This window comes from Eucalyptus grandis, chromosome 5 (assembly GCF_016545825.1).
Source record: "Eucalyptus grandis isolate ANBG69807.140 chromosome 5, ASM1654582v1, whole genome shotgun sequence".
Lineage (NCBI taxonomy): Eukaryota > Viridiplantae > Streptophyta > Magnoliopsida > Myrtales > Myrtaceae > Eucalyptus > Eucalyptus grandis.
This window is the reverse complement of record NC_052616.1, coordinates 32,877,417-32,898,393: the sequence shown is the minus strand read 5'-3', so window position 1 is coordinate 32,898,393 and position 20,977 is coordinate 32,877,417. Positions and strand designations below refer to the sequence as shown.

Genomic DNA, 20,977 nt, shown 5'->3' with positions numbered 1-20,977 from the left:
ACAGTATAGAAACAATACAATAACATGACAATCTTTTCTCCTCTCTTTTATCAAAGAACATAATACATCAAACAAAGTAATATATTAATAATAGTTTGTTTTTTGTAATGTATATATTAATAATAGTTAAAATTTGACTGTGATGGCTATATTGCCAGGTACATGCATGCGCACCCTTTATGGAACCACGCAAGTCATACTCCACTTTTTGCATTGTAGGCAAAACTTTTCCAGTAAGTTTTTTGCAAAATTATAAAGCTACGTTTGATTGTTTGGATTTCTAATTATGATATGATTGGATATAATAGGATATTAAATCAAGGGAATTTTACCGTATCATAGACAGTGTTTGGTGATTCAATAATAAAGTTGGATATATTCACATCATATCATATTTATTGTTTGGTTAAACCGCCATAACAATATAATTTAATTATAAATTTTATAGATATAGATGGTAACAATCTTTATTTTTATTTTTATTTTCCTCTTTTTTAATTAATTTTTTTATTTCTTTCCATCCCTTATGTCATTTTCTAATAAAATTTTATTAATAAAATATTGTAACAATATTCCCAAAATTTTAAAATACCTAAAATATGTAATAAATATAAATATATATTAATGTATTGAGTTTTATATTATAAAATAGAAATAAATTCTAATATATAAATAAAAATAACATTAAATTAAAAAATATTTTTGCATTAGGATCCCGATTCGCGGATCTCTCGGTTTGAGAAATAAAAATAAGAGGGAACCCTTATCTTCTATACTATCCAATATTTATTGGATATTCTACTTTTCTATATTCAATATCTTATATCAGAATTCAAATATTATTTATATTATAATATAATTTTAAATTTGTTAATTTAATAAATTTTTTATTTAAGGAATACTTTCCTATTATGGACATAGGGATTCTATTGACTTTTATCCCACATCTCATGGGATAAATTTATCTGACCTATATCTCATTTATATCCAATTTTATCATGTATCAAGCAGACACCAAACGTAGGATTAGATAAATTTTATCCTGACTGCCAAATGCAGCTTAAAGTAGTTTTTACTCTGTAATCATCTCTAAATATTCCCACAAGTGGAAGTTTCTTCATCTTGGTCGATTACCCAAAGCACGTACATTACCGTTCACGCTGGCATTATCTTGTTGAATTTGATTGCGTAATGTGGAAATGAAGAGTTTGAAATTTCCATCTTCTAAGACTTCTATTTAAATGAGATTCTTTATCGAATTTTCTAAAAAAATTCTGAATCAGAATCTCGAAACCCCAATTCATTAAGCACAGCCACTGGCGAGACGCCACTACCACCAAGCAGCACGCCTTCACCACGGTCAAGCGGCTGCTACGCCCGGACGATCCTTGATCTTGACTCATTTCTGTCTCGATTTTCTCTCCTTGAGAGAGAGAGAGAGAGAGAGAGAGCACGAGAGGCAAAGGGGAGATAAAGGCCGTACAAATCGCTGTGGGCTATATGTGGTGGCCGTCGTCGCAATCTGCCAGCAACAGCAAGCTCCAGAGTGGTCGTCGTTGCTACCAGTGCCGCCTCCACAGTTCCACCTCTGTAGATTACGGTTTTCGTCGACAATATTGCAGACCAATTTCTAGATTTGACTTCTTTTTTATTTTTTCCTTAAGTTAACTTTTGTCAACTTAAAGTAGGTTTAATCAAAATCCATCATGGCCCAAACCCTATGGGCTTAACCTTTTTGAACCTATCTTGACCTACACTTTACAAAAGTTGGGTACTCACAGAAAACCCTATCCAATTAATTTGAGATTGAAAATTTTGAAAAAATTGACCCATTTTGCCACCTTTCAAACAACCACTTCAACAGTAAACATGCAAAAGAAATCGTCTAGCCTTACGATCCGATTAATCGCTGAGTGGCCAACACGACCACCTAAGATGTTTCCTGAAATTCCACGGTGCTTATCGCATCATCCTGGTAAAACAGCTTTCCTTACTTCGAAGACCATCATAGAATCCTATATTGATTCCTGCCTTAAACATTCACGGAAGAAGAATAATAGGAGAATACCAACACTCATCTATAGATACTCATTCTATGGGAGTCCCCATTCAAACTGCAGGAGGTGACGTCTTTAAAATATAACTGCCTACGTCGATACATGTAAAGCAAAAGTCTCGACATCAAATTAATCACATGGTACAGGCAGGAACTACTCCAGTTCTTTAGATTTCAGCTAATCATCGTCCTCAAGAACATTCCGACGCCTCTGGATCTGGGACAAAATTATCAACCAAAGTAACGTCAACTTAGCAATTCTCTTTGCTCGCATCTGAGCTAATCCTATGAGTTTTGGGACACGAACACGACAGGGAAAAGAATAAGAAAGGAACTTACAGTGACTTTTGTCTGCTTAGTTGTCTGGGTGTTAATCTGTTCCAGCAGTGTTATGAGTCTCTCTTCAGAAACCTATCAGACAAGCTTTTTGTAATTCACACAGAATTTGATAATATAATGGAAAAAAAGTCATAGACCAAGAAGTCTCAGCCATACCTTCTCAACTATCTGACCCATTTGAGCAGCACGCAGTACAACATCTTCAACACCTCTGGCCTTCTCAGGCTTCACCAATGCAATTCTAGCAACTGTCCAAATGACAGCAGTTAAAAGGAAGTGAGAATGAGAGAGCTCAGTCATATATCTCACATTCACTCATAGCAGCCACCAAGCAAGCAGTCTGTTCTAAATTAGTTCACAGCAGTTATAATCCCACTTACTCAGTAACATTCTTACATCTCACCCAAAATCCTCCACATATGACCCCCAGATAATAATTTCATATATCCCTTCATCTTCAGACAGTTACTTTAGAGATCAAAACAACTTTCATAAAGAGAAAATTTAAGGGCAGGTCGAGACATGAAGAAATATTATCCGTGATGTAACAAAGTGATATCTTTAAGCGGTGTGAGATCCAGTCACCTGATCCGCAAAACACAAGTGACAAAGTTGTACATATCATCATGCAAAATAGGGTCCAAAATCAGACAAGTGAATATTAAAGAACATCAGAGCAAGTTCAGATGTCTAACTAAATTAGAGATAGATCTGCAATTAGTGAATGCATTAGAGAATAGATAACCATTTCCAAGCATTCTTCCAAAATTTTCCTTCCAGCTGATGGAAGTATTGCTCTTCCCGGTAAGAGAGATTTTCCTATACCTGCTAGGCTTAATACATAAAACAAGAACTCATACTATCTAGACTTAAGTCATCGACCAGTAGTTGACTTAAGTCATTGACCAGAAGCAACTACTTTTTAAGTATACATCTTAGATTAAGAAGATTTTCAAGGAATAGGAACAATTAAAGATTCTCAGATCACATCACATCCCAATCAAACAAATGAGGTATGGTATATTTGTTTTAAAGGAAGTAACCATCGACCATCATCCGAAATCTTTAAATTACATGAAAACAAGCTCTTGGTGGTGAAAAACGACCATACACCAAAACTTTTATTGGTTCCTAGTGCTATTATTTTGTCTAATATATACCAATTTCCATTAAATTAAATGCTAAATTTAAAGACGAGGTTGACACACATAACTTAACCATCCACACTACATCAAAATACCAGTTTATTAATTCTTTGGATATGATTTCTCATGAAGTGCATATCTTCTCTATTAATTATAAGCTAAAAACATTGATGTGAATATGCTCTTTCATGCATATAGCCAACAATAAAATGTGGTGCTATGCCTCCGGTATGTCATAGGTTAGAAAGCTAGCTTGACCCAAATAAAAGTTATCACAACAGTTGGATTTTAGTTCTCTATCTCACAGCTATCATCACAGAGTTAGTACAAATTTTGTAAATTTAGGCTTGAAGGTGTCCAAAGAGAACCAATTCTCATGTAATGACTACCTTTCGTTCATTTTGGTGTTCCCAAAGACTTGCCATATGGGAGTTTTGAGTTGAAGGAATTGCTGTTTGCATGGAAGAATGGCAACAATGCCTGAAGAGCCATGGAAACTCATGAAGAAAATTAACAGTGATCCCCAGTTTTTCATTTTGTTTAATCAAAACAGTGATCCTGAGTTAGTGGTGCAACTCTCAAAAAAATTCAAGAGCAACCCCAAGCTGAAGTGGTCAAATCTTAAAGTTGCTTTGATAAGTAGATTAAGAGTGGAACAACAGATTCTTCACTAACCTTAGGCAAATTAACGAAGAAATGAAAGCTAACCCTTGAGGATGGGGTTTCTTAAAGGGAGGGGTCTGATGTATGAAAAGTAATTGGGTGAAAGTAAATTTATATTAGTTTAGTTAGGTGTTACTTACTTGGAAGATAGTTAGCTTTTCTATTTGGCAGAGACAGGTACAGGTGCAGAAGTTGCAGTGGAATTGAAGATTAAACTTCAGTGCTTAGTTATCTCTCACAGTTCTCATCTCCTCCACTCCCTTCCTCTTCGCCTGATATGATCTCTACCCATATCCTCTTCCCTATTTCGCTCATACCTCTGTATTCTTAGCTACACATAATGAAAATGCTTTTTCCATGGTTCTCAAATAGCAAATAGATTCTGCATCTCAAGCCGCCTAAAATGAGATGGATCTTTCTGATGACAGCCTGACCTCATGCACACGCACGGATTCTTTTTTTTTTTTTTTTTTGGGGGGGAGGGGATGGAGGGGGAGAGGGAAGAGAGAGAGAGAGAGAGAGCTGACGACGAGGAATTGTTGTTGTCTATGAACCCTAAGTATGTGGGCTTATCCAGCCACCTACAGCTTCCAATACAAAGTAAAACTCAAGCCACTACCAGATAATAGTCAAGAGGAGAAGAAACTAATCAACAAAGACACCAAAACTCTTCCATGCCAAGCATAGTGTCCAATGAAAATGTTTTTTGAACTTACGTCTCTCTCGTGCTTCAGATGACAAAATTTGACTAAGCATCACTTGCCTTCTTTCATCTGCCTCCCTAAAATATTTTGTTGAAAGTCTCAGTCCAAAAAATGCTCAGAATGCTGAATTTGAAGAAATAAATAAGCCAATAATTCACTATAGTAACCTCTTTGCTTCATCCTGGGCTTTCTGCTGTTCAGAGTTATGTGACTCTCCCTGTCATGTGCACAGGCGTTAATAACAAATCAAGAAGAATAATCAACTAGTAAAATGCAATTGTGATATAGTTCTAATCATGGCCATTACCATCCCACGTTGAGCCATAAGCTCCTGCATTCTTCTCTGTCTGATTGCTTCTAGCTCAGGATCAGCCTGAAAAATAATGCCAGCTATTTGTCAGATAGAAGATTTATCCTGTCAAACAAACATAAGTGGCATTACATGAAGCTGACTGTAAAAGCGAAACACTGCAACTGAATCTATTCTCATCGGTACGAGAGTTAAAACGTTCAGCTGATAACTTTAGGGTTTCCGACTTTTCCAAGGGAAATCGCATCTTCTGAGTTCTCCACGAGCCACTAGCAAGCTTTTATTTCTTGAGAAAAGAAAAACAGACTGCTGAGTTATCATCAAGGGGTGTTGGAGAGGTAGGCTAAACATTAGTCACAAGAATTATTTAGAACTATTCAGCAGCAAAATGCCTCCTTAGCAATCCCTGCTATTAACTCTGTAATAGCACAATTTCGAAGCATAATACAAGGATGATCACTTTCAGCTCATACTAGCAGGATATCCATCAGAACAAACCCAATTGTCAAGCTGATCAACCAAAAATTGTCACCCAGAATTATTCTCTTCCTCAGCAACTTCACACGAGTGAAACAAGATCATCTTCGACCAAAGCATACTCAAATGCCACCATCCAATAATGCAACGATATTTTCAAATACCAAAAGTACCCCGTCAGCTTCCCACAACATCAGCAGAAGGAGTACTGCAGGTGAAACCAAGTTATGCCCAATCATCACTGCACTATCGCAAGTCATTCATCAACCGAAATCCAAGGCCTAACGCACAAACCAGAACTTCCTCCCGAGACAGCATGAGCACAATCCACAAGAATCCCAGACGGGCACCATCAGCAAGACGCAGAGACTATAAACTTTTATAATTCAACACCCATTCCGGAAATGAAGTGGAGCCCACCACAACGAAGTTCAAACCCAAACCAGGGATTCCATAAAAATTCGCAGAAACCATACGCATCGACATTCCTACGCAACCGCAGCCAAGAGCGGTCAGGGTTTCGCAGAAGGAAAAGAAGACGCCATCGACTCGAACTGACCCTCGAACACGATTTGAGACGACGCGAAGACGACAGAGCGCGCGAATCGTCCGCGAACGAACGAAGAGATCGCTGAAGCAACGTACCATTGCGATTCCGGCGAGGCGCTCGAGCGGGATCGACTCGAGCGGGTTCGGGCGGCGGCGATCGGTGGTCGGAGCTCCGATTCTAGTCTCGCGTCGACCCGACGCGATTTGGTGGTTCTCGTGAGGGAAAATATGCCGACCATCGCGACGATCTGCGCCGAAGCATAAGAAGAGGAAGGGCTGCCGAGTCGGATTTACGATTGTGCCCTTCGGTGTTTGAGTGGAAGTTGAAGTCGAACTCCCATGACTCAAATTCTTCCGCAAACGCCCGTTTGTTTCGCAAATAATAAATAAATAATTTGAACATATTTTTAAAAAAGTAATCATTTATATTACTTATAAAAATAATAAACAAAAGATATATTTACTGTCCATAAAAATATTTATAAATAAATTTGATATCAATAATGACTTTTTTTCATTAGTCAATTATTTTAAGCGATGTAAACGGTTCTTTTTAGGAAAATATTTTTTAAATCATTTATCAAATAAATGAAACCTAATTTTTATGTTTTTTTTTTACCAAAAGATTTTACATGATTCGAATTGGTTGGATTCAGATGTAATTCAACCCAAGACCAATCTATCTGTTTCAGAGAACCTCATTCTAAATCCATACTAAATAAATTATCATAATTCACACAAAATCAATAATTTCGATCAGTTATCAGTTTGGTGTGATTTTAAACATGCAATATGATGTCAAGGTACAAGCAAGATGTGCAACACAAACTTGAGATAGCAGATCTTCATTGTAAGATGAAAATGGGCGACATCAAAGCATGTGTTTTTCACATGACTGTCGAAAATAGAGGACAAGAATTACCACCGCATCAAATTCATTATCCATATCATAGAGATATGTAATTTAGCTAGATATAAAATTCAATGAGTATAGAAAACTCTATCATGGGTATAATTTAAGAGAAATGCATAAATCGCTCATCGGATAGAACAAAGCAATCTCATATTGAAAATGGCTTATTTGATTTGGAGAATATATTTTAAATACTCACTGAATTTATTGATTTGGGTCTCTTTATCAATTTTCAAAATCATGAATTGAAACCAAACCGATAAATCGATAGTTAAAAAATTTCAAGCCAATCAACCAAATTTATCAATTTGGTTTGGCTCGGCCTGGGTGTTCGATTTGTATGAACACCCCTAATTTCACCTTTACTTTTCGATGTGAACTGATAGAAGATTAGATTCAAACATGGATCTGCAGTAGAAACAATCAATCTCGTGCATTCAAATTGAAAAAATAGGATACCACTCTTTTAAGGTCACTCGTGCGACGAAAAAGTCACTGGCAATTCCTTTATTGGCTAGACTTGGAAACGTGTTGGAGACATCACGTACGTTCGACGCATCGCTACCCGACGGAACAAACCGGATGACAACATCACCCATACGTACACACACTACGCAGGACATCAAGGGAAAACTTGCACAAACATGGATAATGTCAACAAGCAACTCAGAGCCCTAACTAAAGAATGTCACGTTGCCTATGATTACTTGTCTTGTGATGTCGTTACCTGATTTCTCGTGTCACAGTGAATGTGAATGTCATGATGTCACTTTGTTTTCATGTGATATTACATTATATTTCATATTATCTCATTATCATGTGTGCCATTGTATGTAGCATGTGAAATCATGCTATCTCTTCGGCATGTTAGTCACATCACATCACTTGTGATTATTATCGTGTTATCTCATAACCGACTTTTTCGAGAAAAATTATTGTACAACAACTAATGCAGTCTTAAACCTTTTAATCATACTAATTTAGTGCTAAATTTTTCAATAATTTATCAATTCAGTCATAAATATTTTTAATTTTATTAATTTAATTTTAAATATTTTGAAAATTTGTTAGTTCAGCCATAAATCTTTTAACAAATCGTTAATATAGTCCTTTTAGTAAATTTTGACCAGAAATTACCAACATGATGATCTAATCAGAGTCAACCGTCTCATGTGATATGACCAACTTTAACATAAACAATTTTAACTTTTTAAAACAGTTTCTAAATGTTTGTTTATTTTTCTTTTTATTTTCCTTCTATTTTTCTTCACGGAGAGGCAAGCCTCTAAGATGAGGGCAGCGGCGCTTGTCAATTAAATTAATAACAGTTCAAAATACACTTTGAGAATAGAAATTATTTACCATTTAATTTTTCATGCACATTCGTGTAAATGTTCAATTATTCAGTATTTCTTATAACGAAGCATAAATGAATAAGAAATGCGATGCAGAAATTGATTGAAAAAAATGCAATAAATGTTGCAAGATATTTATTCTTTAATTAAAGATGTAAGGACTTTATCTGAAGGCCTCATTTGAGAAACTCCATCAGAATTTGCTACTTATATACACCACCGTCTCTTACAGCTTTCTCACGGTGCAATAATTGAAATTAATAAATTCATTTACCTTGCTCAACACTAATTTTTTCCTGGAAGAAAAAAGTGGCGAATTCTTTTATATAGTCTATAGTTTTAATGGTTTCGCAAAACTTAATATTATAAACAATATGAACAAAGTAATGGCGACCCAAATAAAAAAGAACAAAATAATGATGAGTTGATACTATTACCGCTTTGCTCTGACGATGACTCTCGCCAATCTTTTCGGATTCAACAAGAAGACAAAGCCATTTGATCACTATACAATCAAATTTAAAAGAAAATGAAACTGAAATAATTCAGCGATCTATAAAGTTTCATTGCATAAAAATGATAAATGAAATCAAGCCTCGAGACTACCCTCAATAATCACCATGCTTAAATTGTAGTATACTTGATCTGTTCTTGGATGAAAAGAAGTACCGACAAAAGTTCTATTGTCTTAGCAAGAGGCGATACGGCTGATTTATGTAGAATTTAGAGCGCTTTCTCTGGCATTTAGATGCCATCTACTAAAATCACGACATCAAATTATCTCGAAAAGAATTAGCTACTACTTTTTTGGAGGTTTTCCTGATTCATTGCTATTCTAGCTATATTTAATTATGGAATTGAAGAAAAAGGATGCTAATACTTGATATCCTTATATAATCAACTAAATTTAGAAGATTGAATGTGCACATGGTGTCCCTTTATTAGTAAGGGTAGGTAATAATACCAAAATATATTGTATGTCTAGAATTCATTACTCGAATTAAAGGTTCCAAGACTCGAAATATTTATCTTCAATGTCTAGTCATATTAAGGGATCGATTACTTTCAAATGTAATTATAAAGTAAGTTTATCTAAATAGAGTTAAAAGCACTCCATGACAATATATATCGGTGTAACATACCATCATTGTTAGCATGGCAGGCACTGTCATTACCGGGAATGACGGCGGCCTCTGAACCACAATCATATTGGATATATGGAATCGCCAACGACAACCAACAAAGTTCATCAACAAAGCAACCAAAGACTTGGGCATTCTAAAATTTGAGTAGGCGTTGGAAGCAAGGGAAGAACATGAAGACGAGATTATTGATCGAAGACGGGGATACCAAGTGACAGTCGAATTACCTAATGACCTTGGAAGTGGCAATTTTTTGTGGATGAAATCGGCATGCGAATAAAGAGGCTTGAATCTAGGGAGTGCGGCTATAACTATTCTAATTAGTGGATCGTTATGCACATATACTCATGCGGCGTATCATTATGTTGGGAGGACAATCAAAATAAAAACACATTGCTGATTTGATTTTCTCATTTTATTAATATTATTGTCATTTCAATTTGCATCATTTACAATCTTTTACGGGATAGAAACACTAAAAGTGTCATAACTTATATGCAGTGCCTATTGGAATGCCATAACATTTTTTCCTACCACTTGAATGTCGTTATTTTTTTAAAAACATTCACTTGAATGTCATAATCTTCAACCAATCACGTAAATGCCACAACTCTTTTAAAACGTTCACTCCAGTGCTAAAAATCCGACATGACATGGGCACCTGTGATAAAAATATTTAAAAAAGTTATTGCACTCAAGTAATAAGAAAAAAAAAAGTTATGATATTTAAGTGATCATCATATGTAAATTATAATATTCAAATAAATATCGTACGAAAATTACGGCACTTTTAATGTCTTTTTCCCGATCTTTTACCTATAAATTCGTTGTTCATTTTTGTTGCGATGCGGATTGCATTTTTACTCAAAATCACCACTGACGCCGTCGTACAAAAAACCAAAAATCAACTTTTTGACTAATGATTTTCACTGGGTCAGTACTCAATTTTGCAGAACACATTCACTTTCCCATAACCTACGAATGCAGACACAAATAGCCATGACGAAGATGCGAAAAATGATCAACCCTCATCCATCAAGGCAGATGCATTGTTTTTTTTTTTTTTCCCAAAAAGACTTCCATTCTTTCTTCATTTTTTGTCTGTCTTACTCTATTCTTACTTTAACTCTTACTCTCAAATTTTTGGCATGTCTCCTTACAGGTGTAGGAGTCGAAACCACTCCTGAAATTAAATCGTTCCCATCTCAATCCCCGAAAATGTAGAGATTCAAACCCCCCACCTCCCCCTTCCATGAAAAAGACTTTCATTCACTTCATATAAAAAGGAGGGTTTTATCCCATCCATTGGGGCGGCTCAGTTTCGCGGAATTCTCACAAGCCACATTGCAAAGGGTCGAGTCTTCGTGCAAGAGGTACGCTTAAGCCAGTCCAAAGGCTTTTTAATGGGACTGGAACGTCCGTTCGGCCAACAGATAATCGAGGGATGTATCTAATGATTTATGAAAATAGATGATTTCGTGGGTCGCCGGACTGAAAAATCAAGAACCTTTAAGGTGAACAGAATATTCTCGCCCCATTTCGCATAACGCCTGGTTACTCCTGGACTCCATTGGCTCAACACGTACTGCTTTTTTCCCTCGCTTCAGATCATTTTGCCATTGCTCTTAAGCGGCATTTGCTTTTTCGTACCCCTAAATCCTAATTCTTTTCTATTTGGTTCCCTGTCTTCTTTTCCTTGAAGGATTTCAAATGCTGTCTCGATCCCCCGATGATTTTGACGAATCATTAGAAATCAGCCGTTCCAACCTCAACAAGAGGGTCTGCCCTTTTTGGTTATGAGAGATTAATGCGCGGGGGATGCAAATATTTGGTTCACCGTGCTCTCCATGGTACTTTTTCCTTTACCTCCGCCATTGCCCCGATGTAAGATGGTTCTGTAAAAAGCCATTTGAAAAAAAAAAAAAAAAAATCCTTCTATAAACCAGGCTCGATGGGTTTGACAACGGTCACTTGGAGTTTTCCAGGATGACGAAGAAAATGCTCATCCTCATCTCGGTTTATGTACCCTCTGGAGGAAATTTATTTACCTTAAACGAGCAGGAATTTTTCGTGTATCTCCAACCTCTCCAAGGTGGGCAAGGAACTGCGGGGGACAAGGGCTCCTTTTCTCGATCCCTACGGTTCTCCTTTGGCATGATTAACGTCCCTCTCAAATCGATATGGAAAACTAGTTAGATAAGTTTTGTAGGGGATAAATATATATGAACTGACAAGTCGACGGGATTTGCTATTATTTCAGAGATGCATTCGAAGAAAAAAATGCTAAGACTGCTCCGCTTTAGCAAATGACCGCAAAGGATGCGAGAAGGCAAGGTCAACAGAGTAAATATGCTCGAAAATAAATTCACAACGTTAAATTTTCGTTTCTCATATTGGAAAAATGCTCGAAAATTAACTTTTAGAATGAATTCTCTACAACCTTAAACGCCTCCCTTTCTACTATTAAAAAAAATGTGCATGTGATGCATAATGCCATGGCATATAAATTGAGACTTGGTGTGCATATATATTGTCATTTTCGAGCTAATAATTTAATTTACGGATAATATTTTTTTACAGCATCAACATTTATAAGATTCGAGAACTCTTCCCTTAAAATCAAGGCACCATCAGGGAATACCTTATTTATGACATAGGGCTAGCCACAATTACAAGCGAATTGACAACGTGCATCTGATCTAGGTTAATCGGCAGTCCCATCCTCAGAATCAGATCATTAATCTCGAACTGCCGGTGGTGAACTTTCCAATGAATGAGCTCCGTATTTAAATCTGCTGAAATTGATCCAAGAAAAAAGCCAAAAAGCACAACGAAAAGCAGAGTGGATCCACGCTTTATGCGTATGGATGGAATTAGCAAGTACATTGCTGCAATACACTTCCAAAAAAAATTATTCACGATATGTTTTTATACATTTTGACATAAGTTCAATTTTACGTGATGAGCTCAATAACAAGAAATGATAACTAAGCGAGCTTGAAGCACAATCATTATATCAAAATGTATAAAGATCATATCGTGAATAATTTAAAGAGGAGCAATATATGGTTGAACATGACCATTTTGCGTGCACAAATTATAGTTGAAAGGTCAAAAATGAAATTATAAATCATTTGTGTAGAGCAGACATTTATGTATTTGCTTTGAGAATTTAATTATAAGTCTCCCACCTTCATTTTCAACTCTTTTCATCCCAACTTTCTGGCAACCCTTATTATAATTTTTGTGTCATGACCAAAGGTAACATAAAATATAAGAAACACCTTTAATTAATAATATTACCATGATGATTATTTAACTTGATAAATGAATTCACACTACTCTCGTCCAATTACTATAGCTTATTAAAATTTTATTATGTTATGTATACTTTGAAAATGGCCGTATAATGGGTTGCCAGAGAATCGAGATGAGAGGAGTAAGAAATAAAATGATAGATTGATAATATTTTCAAAGCTAACATATACATTCTATACTTAGAAAATAAAAAACATTATGTGAAAGTTAAAGTAGAAATACAGGACGGTAGAGTAGTGAACTATTATCAAGTATATCAATAATAGTTTGAAATACACTTGAAAATCAAAATTACTCAGCATTTAATTGTTTATGCGTTAGGATAAGTATTCATTTTTTCCACATACTGAGCGATATAACGAAGAAATGATTTCTCCGTGGGCTTGAAGCATAATTTAACGAGAAAAGTGAGGCAGAAAATGATTTAAAAAGATGCAATAAATGGAGGAAGAATATTATTGTGTATTTAACTGTAAGGACATTATCTGAAGGCGTCATTAGAGAGACTCCGCCAGAAATTTGCAATAAATGGCATTAATAATTTCATGAACGTTGGTTCAAATAAATTTTTTAAGGAAGAAAAAAGTGGCAGATTCTTTTATATAGTATATAGTTTGAATGGATTTGTTATTTAGCAAAGCATAATATAATACAAAATATGAACAAAATAATGATGAGTCAATACGATCACCACTTTGCTCTGACGATGGCTCGCTCCAATCTTCTCAGATCCAACAAAAAGACAAAGCTATTTGATCGCTATACAATAAAATTCAAAAGAGAAAGCAACTGAAATAAAATCAGCGACCAATCAAGTTTCACTGCATAAAAATGTTAGATAAAATTAGGCCTCGAACCTCAATCACCATGCTCAAATTGCATTGGACTTGATCTGCTCTAGGATGAAAAGAAGTATAGACGAAATTTTTAACGTGTTAGCAAGAGGAAATGCAATCGATTTATATAGAATTTAGAGGCGCCTCCTTTGGTATTTAGACGTCATTTATGACAATCACTACAACGAAGTTATCTCGAAAAGAATTAGCTACCATTTTGATGGAGGTTTTCCTGATTCATTACTATTTTAGCTTCATTTAATTATGGAATTGACAAAAGAAAAGATGCAAATAATCGATATCATTATATGATTACCTAGATTTAGAAGATTGAATGTGAGATATGTGGTGTCCTTTCATTAGTAAGGGTAGGTAGGATATAGTACCAAAATATCTGGTATTTCTTGAAGTCATTACTAGAATTAAAGGTTCTAAGATTTGTACTACTTACCCTTAATGTCTACTCATAAAAGAGGTTGATTACTTTCAAATAAAATAAAATAAAAACAAGTTGATCTACATAGAGTTATATGCACAGAGTGCATGGATATCATATGTAATATACCACAAAATGAGAGAACTTTAATTAACCTAGCATATTAAGCGTTGTGCATTAAACATTCATTTATGCAATTCTCTCAATATCTCCCTTTGTTTGGGAGGGAAGAGGTCAAGTGTTCGAATTTGAGATCTAAACATATGGTGAAAAGAAAAAAAATTGTTCAGATGGAAACCGTGCTAAGTAGTATATGATAAGAAAAAGTATGCTATAATCTTTTGAGGGCGACACATAAGGAAGTAATTCTTCAAAGATTATCCACTACCCTTTTGGATAGTCGGGCTAATCAAATAGTCATAATGGGCCATCTTAATATATTTGAAAGAAAGGTGCATGAAGAAAAGGGTCACACCTTTTTCACTCCTCCTTTAATTTAGACACTTCCTTTTTTTGTATTTTGATCATACCATTCCTTATGGGGCCCACCACTTCTAGTAGGACTCTATAAAAGTGATTTTTTATTATTATTTGGTGAATGCTTTTTTATTTTGTTTCTTCTTTTTTTTTCCTTGCAGGTCCTATTTTCCTTCTTTCTTTTTTTTCCATGTGTTTGATGTCTCCTTCCCTTTTGCAAATCATCTCTCTATTTTCTCTCTAGCATGTCATTCTTTTCTTATGCCTCCCACTCCTTCTTCTTCCACAAACGCCGTCATCCTCTAATTGATGTCAATCTCATCATCCTCCACACTCTCATTGGCACCGACATTGGGCCCACTAGTGACCGCCCCAACAAGCCCTTGTTCTCCACCGCACATAGGCTCTTTTTGCACCATGAAAGGTGATATTGAGAATCATTGCTTCTCTCTCTTTCCTTTTTTTTTTAATATATATTTCTCTCAATTTTTTGCACATGTGAGTGTCTAGAGAAAGAAAAGGTGTCTCCACTAGGTATAGGCATAAAAGTCAAGGGCAATAGGCAAATTCTGTTCTTTTAAATAATATGAAGCGGGATTCAAATTAGTAGTTTAATTAGATTGCAGATTCAAAGACATGTCTGAGTATTAAAGTAAGCAGTTCTTTTGGAGATTGCAAATATGGGAGAGATTTGTTGTGGAAGGAGTGATAGACATAGAAAGAAAAAAAAATGGCTTGTAAGAGAGAAAACAGAGAAACAATTTGCAAGAATGGAAAACTAAGAGGTCTAAGATGTAGAAAGAAAGAAGAAGGAGAAAGTGGGACCCACATGAAAACAAAGAAGAAATCAAATAAAAAAGCACTGTCCAAATAATTAAAAAAAAACATATTACTTTCTTAAAGTTATACCAGAAGTGCTGGACTTCACAAGGGATAATATGGTCAAAACACCCAAAAAAAATGGAGTATATAAACCAAAAAGGGAGTGGAAAAAGCACGGCTCAAACTCAATCGCTGAATTTAATGGTCTAACAATTTTATTGCTGAAAAGGAAAAGAAAATATTATTCGATAACAACTTAAAGATTCTACTGCTGAATTGGAAGGGTTTATCATTTTTATTGCTTAAAAAGAAAAGAAATTATTATTCAATAACGGATGAATATAGAGTATTGATGATATTACCTTCTTACTTAATATGGAACCGTGAAGTAGATTTCTAGGATTTGACTAATGCAATGAACAAGACTTTTATTCCCAGGTGGACGTATTTCTAATGGCTTAATGGATTAACCGCGTCTTGACTTAGCAAATTAAAGTGATTTTTTCACACAATTGAATCTTTTAAGTGAAAACTGTTTAAACACGTTTCTGATCTCATTCAACCTTCAATCACATCTCTTTCTTTACACATTCCAAAACATTAGTCTATGCTCTTTTGCTAGTTAATTATAATTTGATGTGAATTAGTGCGGGCATTCATTGAAAGATCCCTAATATAAGTAGTTCTCGACAGGTGAGTGTTACAATAAAATAGCTGTGGCCAAGCAAAAATAATTATTAATGAACTTGTCCGTTTGCCTAAGTGTTGGATGACCCTCGACCTACTCGGTCAAGGGCATGATAAATGCTGGCAATTAATTTGATGTAGAGAAATAGGAGTCGGAAGCAATTATGGGGCTAGAATGGACATAATAGAATAATGGGTTAGACTTTGAATATCTGGGGAAGTTACTGGCATGATCAAGATAATGCATCAGATTGCATTTTCTTTTGAGTTTCCACTAACGTTTGTAATGTGAAAGTTCATAGGTTCAAATATCATGTTTAGCCATTATGTACATCTTTATACATTTAGGTTGTATTTGGTCATCTAAACTATTTTATTGGATAAAATATAATCAGATAGAATATGAGTAGGATTGGATAAAGATAGTTTGATATTATCTTCTATATTTGATAAATATACGATATCCAAGTTAAATTGAATGTCAACCGTCAAACGGATTAAATATCAATGCAATAGCTCTTGCCACCGACAAATCCCACCTCACTCTTCTCGCCGTCATCGACCTCCTTCTCTAACCATGCCGGATACGTGGGCCATTCAAAAAACCCTTCTGGACATTAAATTGCCTAAGCATCGCCGTTGTGCAAAATCTTCAGCAACCACCGAACCCTCCTCCATTTTCATCGCCAACCTACAATCTTTAGCAGCCACCAATTCGATCATCACCCCTACCCAAGCGGCTGACATCGAGGTTGAGGCCTAGCAGACAAATGTTCAGTGGATGAAGTTGTGCTTGCTTGTGATAGGAAGGTGCATGAGACAAAGGACAAAGTCTACTACTTTGGATCTAGCCATAGAGAGGGATTACCACCGAAGAAAATATCTCTTGACAGCAAAGCAAATCCAAAAATTGCTCTCAATTAGATCAAGGCCAGTCAAGCAAGTACTATACTCTTGGCAAGTGCAACGAGAGTTCCCAAAGTTGATAAACTCATCTCATCTTTCTTTATATAGAGGATTTTATCTTTCCATGTATAAAGGCTGTAGTTTAGGAAAGTTATTATATTACATGTTTTCTAGACTTGAAGTGACATAATGAAATGCTTCAGAGTCCATAAGTCATCCTTGCTCTGCTTAGCGAGATAACACCATGCTATTTGCAGTAGGAGAGAAGAAGTATGTTTGGCTTGATAGCATTGCTTGGTTGAGTGGCTTTAACTGTCATAGTTGGCATCAGACTAGTGCTTTTTGAATGGGCTAAATACGATTATAATTGTTGTTCCTTCACCAATGAGATTGTCGAGTTGACTGGAATGAGTTCGAGCCTCAATTCTAAATGAAGCTCTGGTTGGTGTTCATATGAGAAACTCTCTTGGTAAGATTTGCGGTAACTAGAGCCAATTCACCCTGATTCTCTTCCTCTTTTAGGTATTGCTTAAAGTCAAAAAGTTCATCATGGAGTTCCTCAAAAGAAATGAGTGATTCACGTGCTCTAATGGTGATAGAAATTTCCTTGAATTGAGATCAAGCCCATTTAGAACTGGTATTATTAAATCAATGTCGCTAATGGGAGACTTGGCAAGTTCATCGACAATTCCTTCGATGACTTATAAATACTGAGCAACTGATCAAGTATTGCTTGAGACTCATGACACGCGAACGTGTTTTGTTAAAGTTCATTCCAAGCCTCATGTGTTGTTTTGGCAAGAGCAATGAGAGGCGTAATTGAGTCTGAAGTAGAAGCTCTAATACCATGAAGAATTGGAAAAGATACACTTTACTTTATTTCTTATGTGTATTTAAAGTACAAGGTCACTAATGGTTTATAGAAAAACATTTGGTAGAAAATTATAGTGCACTAACTTTCCTAAGTTATGGCCTTCATATATAGAAAAATAAAATCCTCTATACGAAGAAAGATAAAGTGAGTTCCTCAACTTTGGAAACTCTTGTTGCACTTATCAAGAGTATAAGAATTTCTTGACTTGTCTTAATCTGATTGAGAGCAATTTTTGGATTTACTTTATTGTTGAGAGATATTTTCTCCAAAACGCCTTTGCAAGATAGGCATTCCATCGAGAATGCTAATATGGATGGTAAATGAAGAAACCGTTGTCATGGAGAGGCTTTATTAGTGCATCTGCAAGTTGATCACGAGTGGACATGTGACACACTCATAATAGACCTTTATTAGCCATTTCACGAAAATAAATGATAATCAATAGCAATGAGTTTCATCTTGGGGTAAAAAATTGGGATCATCGCACACACCCATAGCACCAATGTTATTCAGGTGTGGTCAAAGAAAATACTCCAATATTCAGGTGTGGTCAAAGAAAATACTCTGCTTTGGTGATGAACAAGCAACTGATCATTGCTTTTAAGAGCACCACAGTATTGAATTCCAATCAATATAAAACTTGTAGACAATTGTAAACTTACCATCATCAGAATTGCCTACCCAATCAGCATCACATAATACATGAAGCAATGGAGAGGGACTACTTTGTAAGAGCAAGCCAAGATTGATAGTCCCTTTGAAATAAAGTAAAACACATTTGACTCTGTTGGTTGATGCATAAATTGAAAGAATTTTTTTACGACAAAAACAATATTGGGCCTTGGAATGCAAGATATTGAAAAGCACCAACAATCTTCATATATTTAGCTACATTCATATGAGGTGACCCATCAATAAGAGTGAGAAGGTTGTTGATAGCATTTGGGTTGGTAATTTCTTTGGCTTCTAACATGATTGCTTGGTCAAAAATGTCCCTTGTATACTTGTCATACCCCGATCCTTGAGTGTGTGCCCATCCCGTGGTGGTCGATATAAATACGCGACGTCCTAGGACGAGTTGCCGACCCATTCATTTTTATTACGCATGCGGAAGTGAACAAATACCCCTGACCACAAAAGCTTTGGATAGAAAAGCAAGTAACAAATCACAATCAAAACAAGCCTTTTAAAAACACTCAAATTTTAAACACAATACAAGGCTGTTTACAAAAGATCGACTCAACAAAAAGGGAACTGTCCTATGGCCCACTAGTAAGACACGTTCGCTGATTTTTCGATCTCCTCCTCCACAAACTCCATGGCTTCGGGTCCTCCACGACCACCATCTAAGGACTTGAAAATGTTGAGTCCACGACGAGGTGAGACAATGTTTCAACAAGTTCACCCCTTAAACTCCTATTATGAATGAAATATGCCTAGAGGCCTAGCCACACAAATCAGAGGACTCACCTTGCCTCAGTTCATTCCTGCACATTAGTACAATTCATATCTCAAATATGTACAGCAACGTCATTCAACAATTGGAACGCATCTCACTATATCTCAATCGTTCACTCGTTCCAACTATTAATCACGGCCCCACGGACACAGCTTACTAAATGTTCAGCGGTAAATCGCGAACCGATGAGCACAACCTACTTCGGCAATTAATCACAGCCCAATGGGCACATCCTACTTTGGCGGTTAATCATGGCCCGATGGGCATAGCCTACTTCGACGGTTAATCACGGCCTGATAGGCACAACCTACTTTGGCGGTTAATCGTGGCCTAATGGGCATAGCCTACTCCGGCGGTTAATCACGGCCTGATGGGCACAGCCTCCTTCAGCGATTAATCACAGCCCGATGGGCATAGCCTATTCCAAGTTAGGCGGTTCTCTGGCTTAGCTAAGTGTCGTAACCAATTGCTTACAATTCACAATCAACACACAATTTCATAACCCAGCGGTTAATCATGGCCCGATGGGCATAGCCTACTCTGGCAGTTAATCACGGCCTGATGGGCAAATCACAGCCCGATGGGCATAGCCTATTCCAAGTTAGGCGGTTCTCTGGCTTAGCTAAGTGTCGTAACCAATTGCTTACAATTCACAATCAACACACAATTTCATAACCCAATCATCAATTGTACAATCCAGCGATCAATTGCATAATCCAACTAATTCACATTTACCACACAATCACACAAAACATCACTCAACTAATCAATTGCATATTCTAGCCATACCATAGCAATCAGCTCGAAATTCTATCGAGCGGCTCTCCCGGTATAATTTCTGAAAAATATTAATTAATTAATAATTAAATAAATTTCGAAAATTAATTTAATTTAGATAATAAATAATATAATTTAAATAATATTTAATAATATTTCATTTAAATAAATAATTAATTAAATAAAATGATTAAATAAAAGTCTAATCATGCTTACCTTAATCTAATTGCATAATTAGATTAATTAATCCATCAACTAAACTAATCATTTATCTAATCTAATTAATATTTAAATAATCTAATCTAACCACCTAAACATGCTTAGCATAATCTAAACACCCCTTAGCATCATTAGCTCTCTAAGCAGAGATTAGTGAGTAAACTCACCGGTTTAGCATTCCGGTGAGTCCATGGCGACAGCGATGGCGACGCGGAGGCGAGCGACAATCCTCCTAGCGGCAACACTAAGCGAGGCTGGGAAGGGCTCGAAAACGGGCCACAAAGTCCCAAAGCCTTGCTGGTTTCTGCTTCTATTCAAGGCTGGAACACATAGAGAATTTGCGGCTGCAACAGCAAGAATAGGTTGATCGGAGCTTCGGCGAGCGGGTGATCAGCAACCGGTGGCTCCTGGGGGTCAAGGGGGTCTTACTAGTGGATGGAATGGCAAAGGAAGGTCGGAATGGGGAGAAACAGGAAGAAAACATGAAACAGGCGGACCCAGGCAGAACCAGGT

General features: G+C 36.2%; 1 protein-coding gene across 1 annotated transcript; it reads right to left on the bottom strand.

Moving 5' to 3' along the window:
- Positions 1-1,990: 1,990 nt before the first annotated feature.
- On the bottom strand, positions 1,991-6,500 carry LOC104444817 (DNA-binding protein DDB_G0278111). Its single transcript, XM_010058572.3, has 7 exons — positions 6,340-6,500; positions 5,215-5,280; positions 5,075-5,124; positions 4,920-4,984; positions 2,552-2,643; positions 2,396-2,467; positions 1,991-2,273 (listed from the first exon to the last, which is right to left on the bottom strand). Exons 1-7 carry the CDS (start codon positions 6,340-6,342, stop codon positions 2,235-2,237), a joined length of 387 nt encoding a protein of 128 aa, XP_010056874.1. The 5' UTR covers positions 6,343-6,500; the 3' UTR covers positions 1,991-2,234.
- Positions 6,501-20,977: the final 14,477 nt, after the last annotated feature.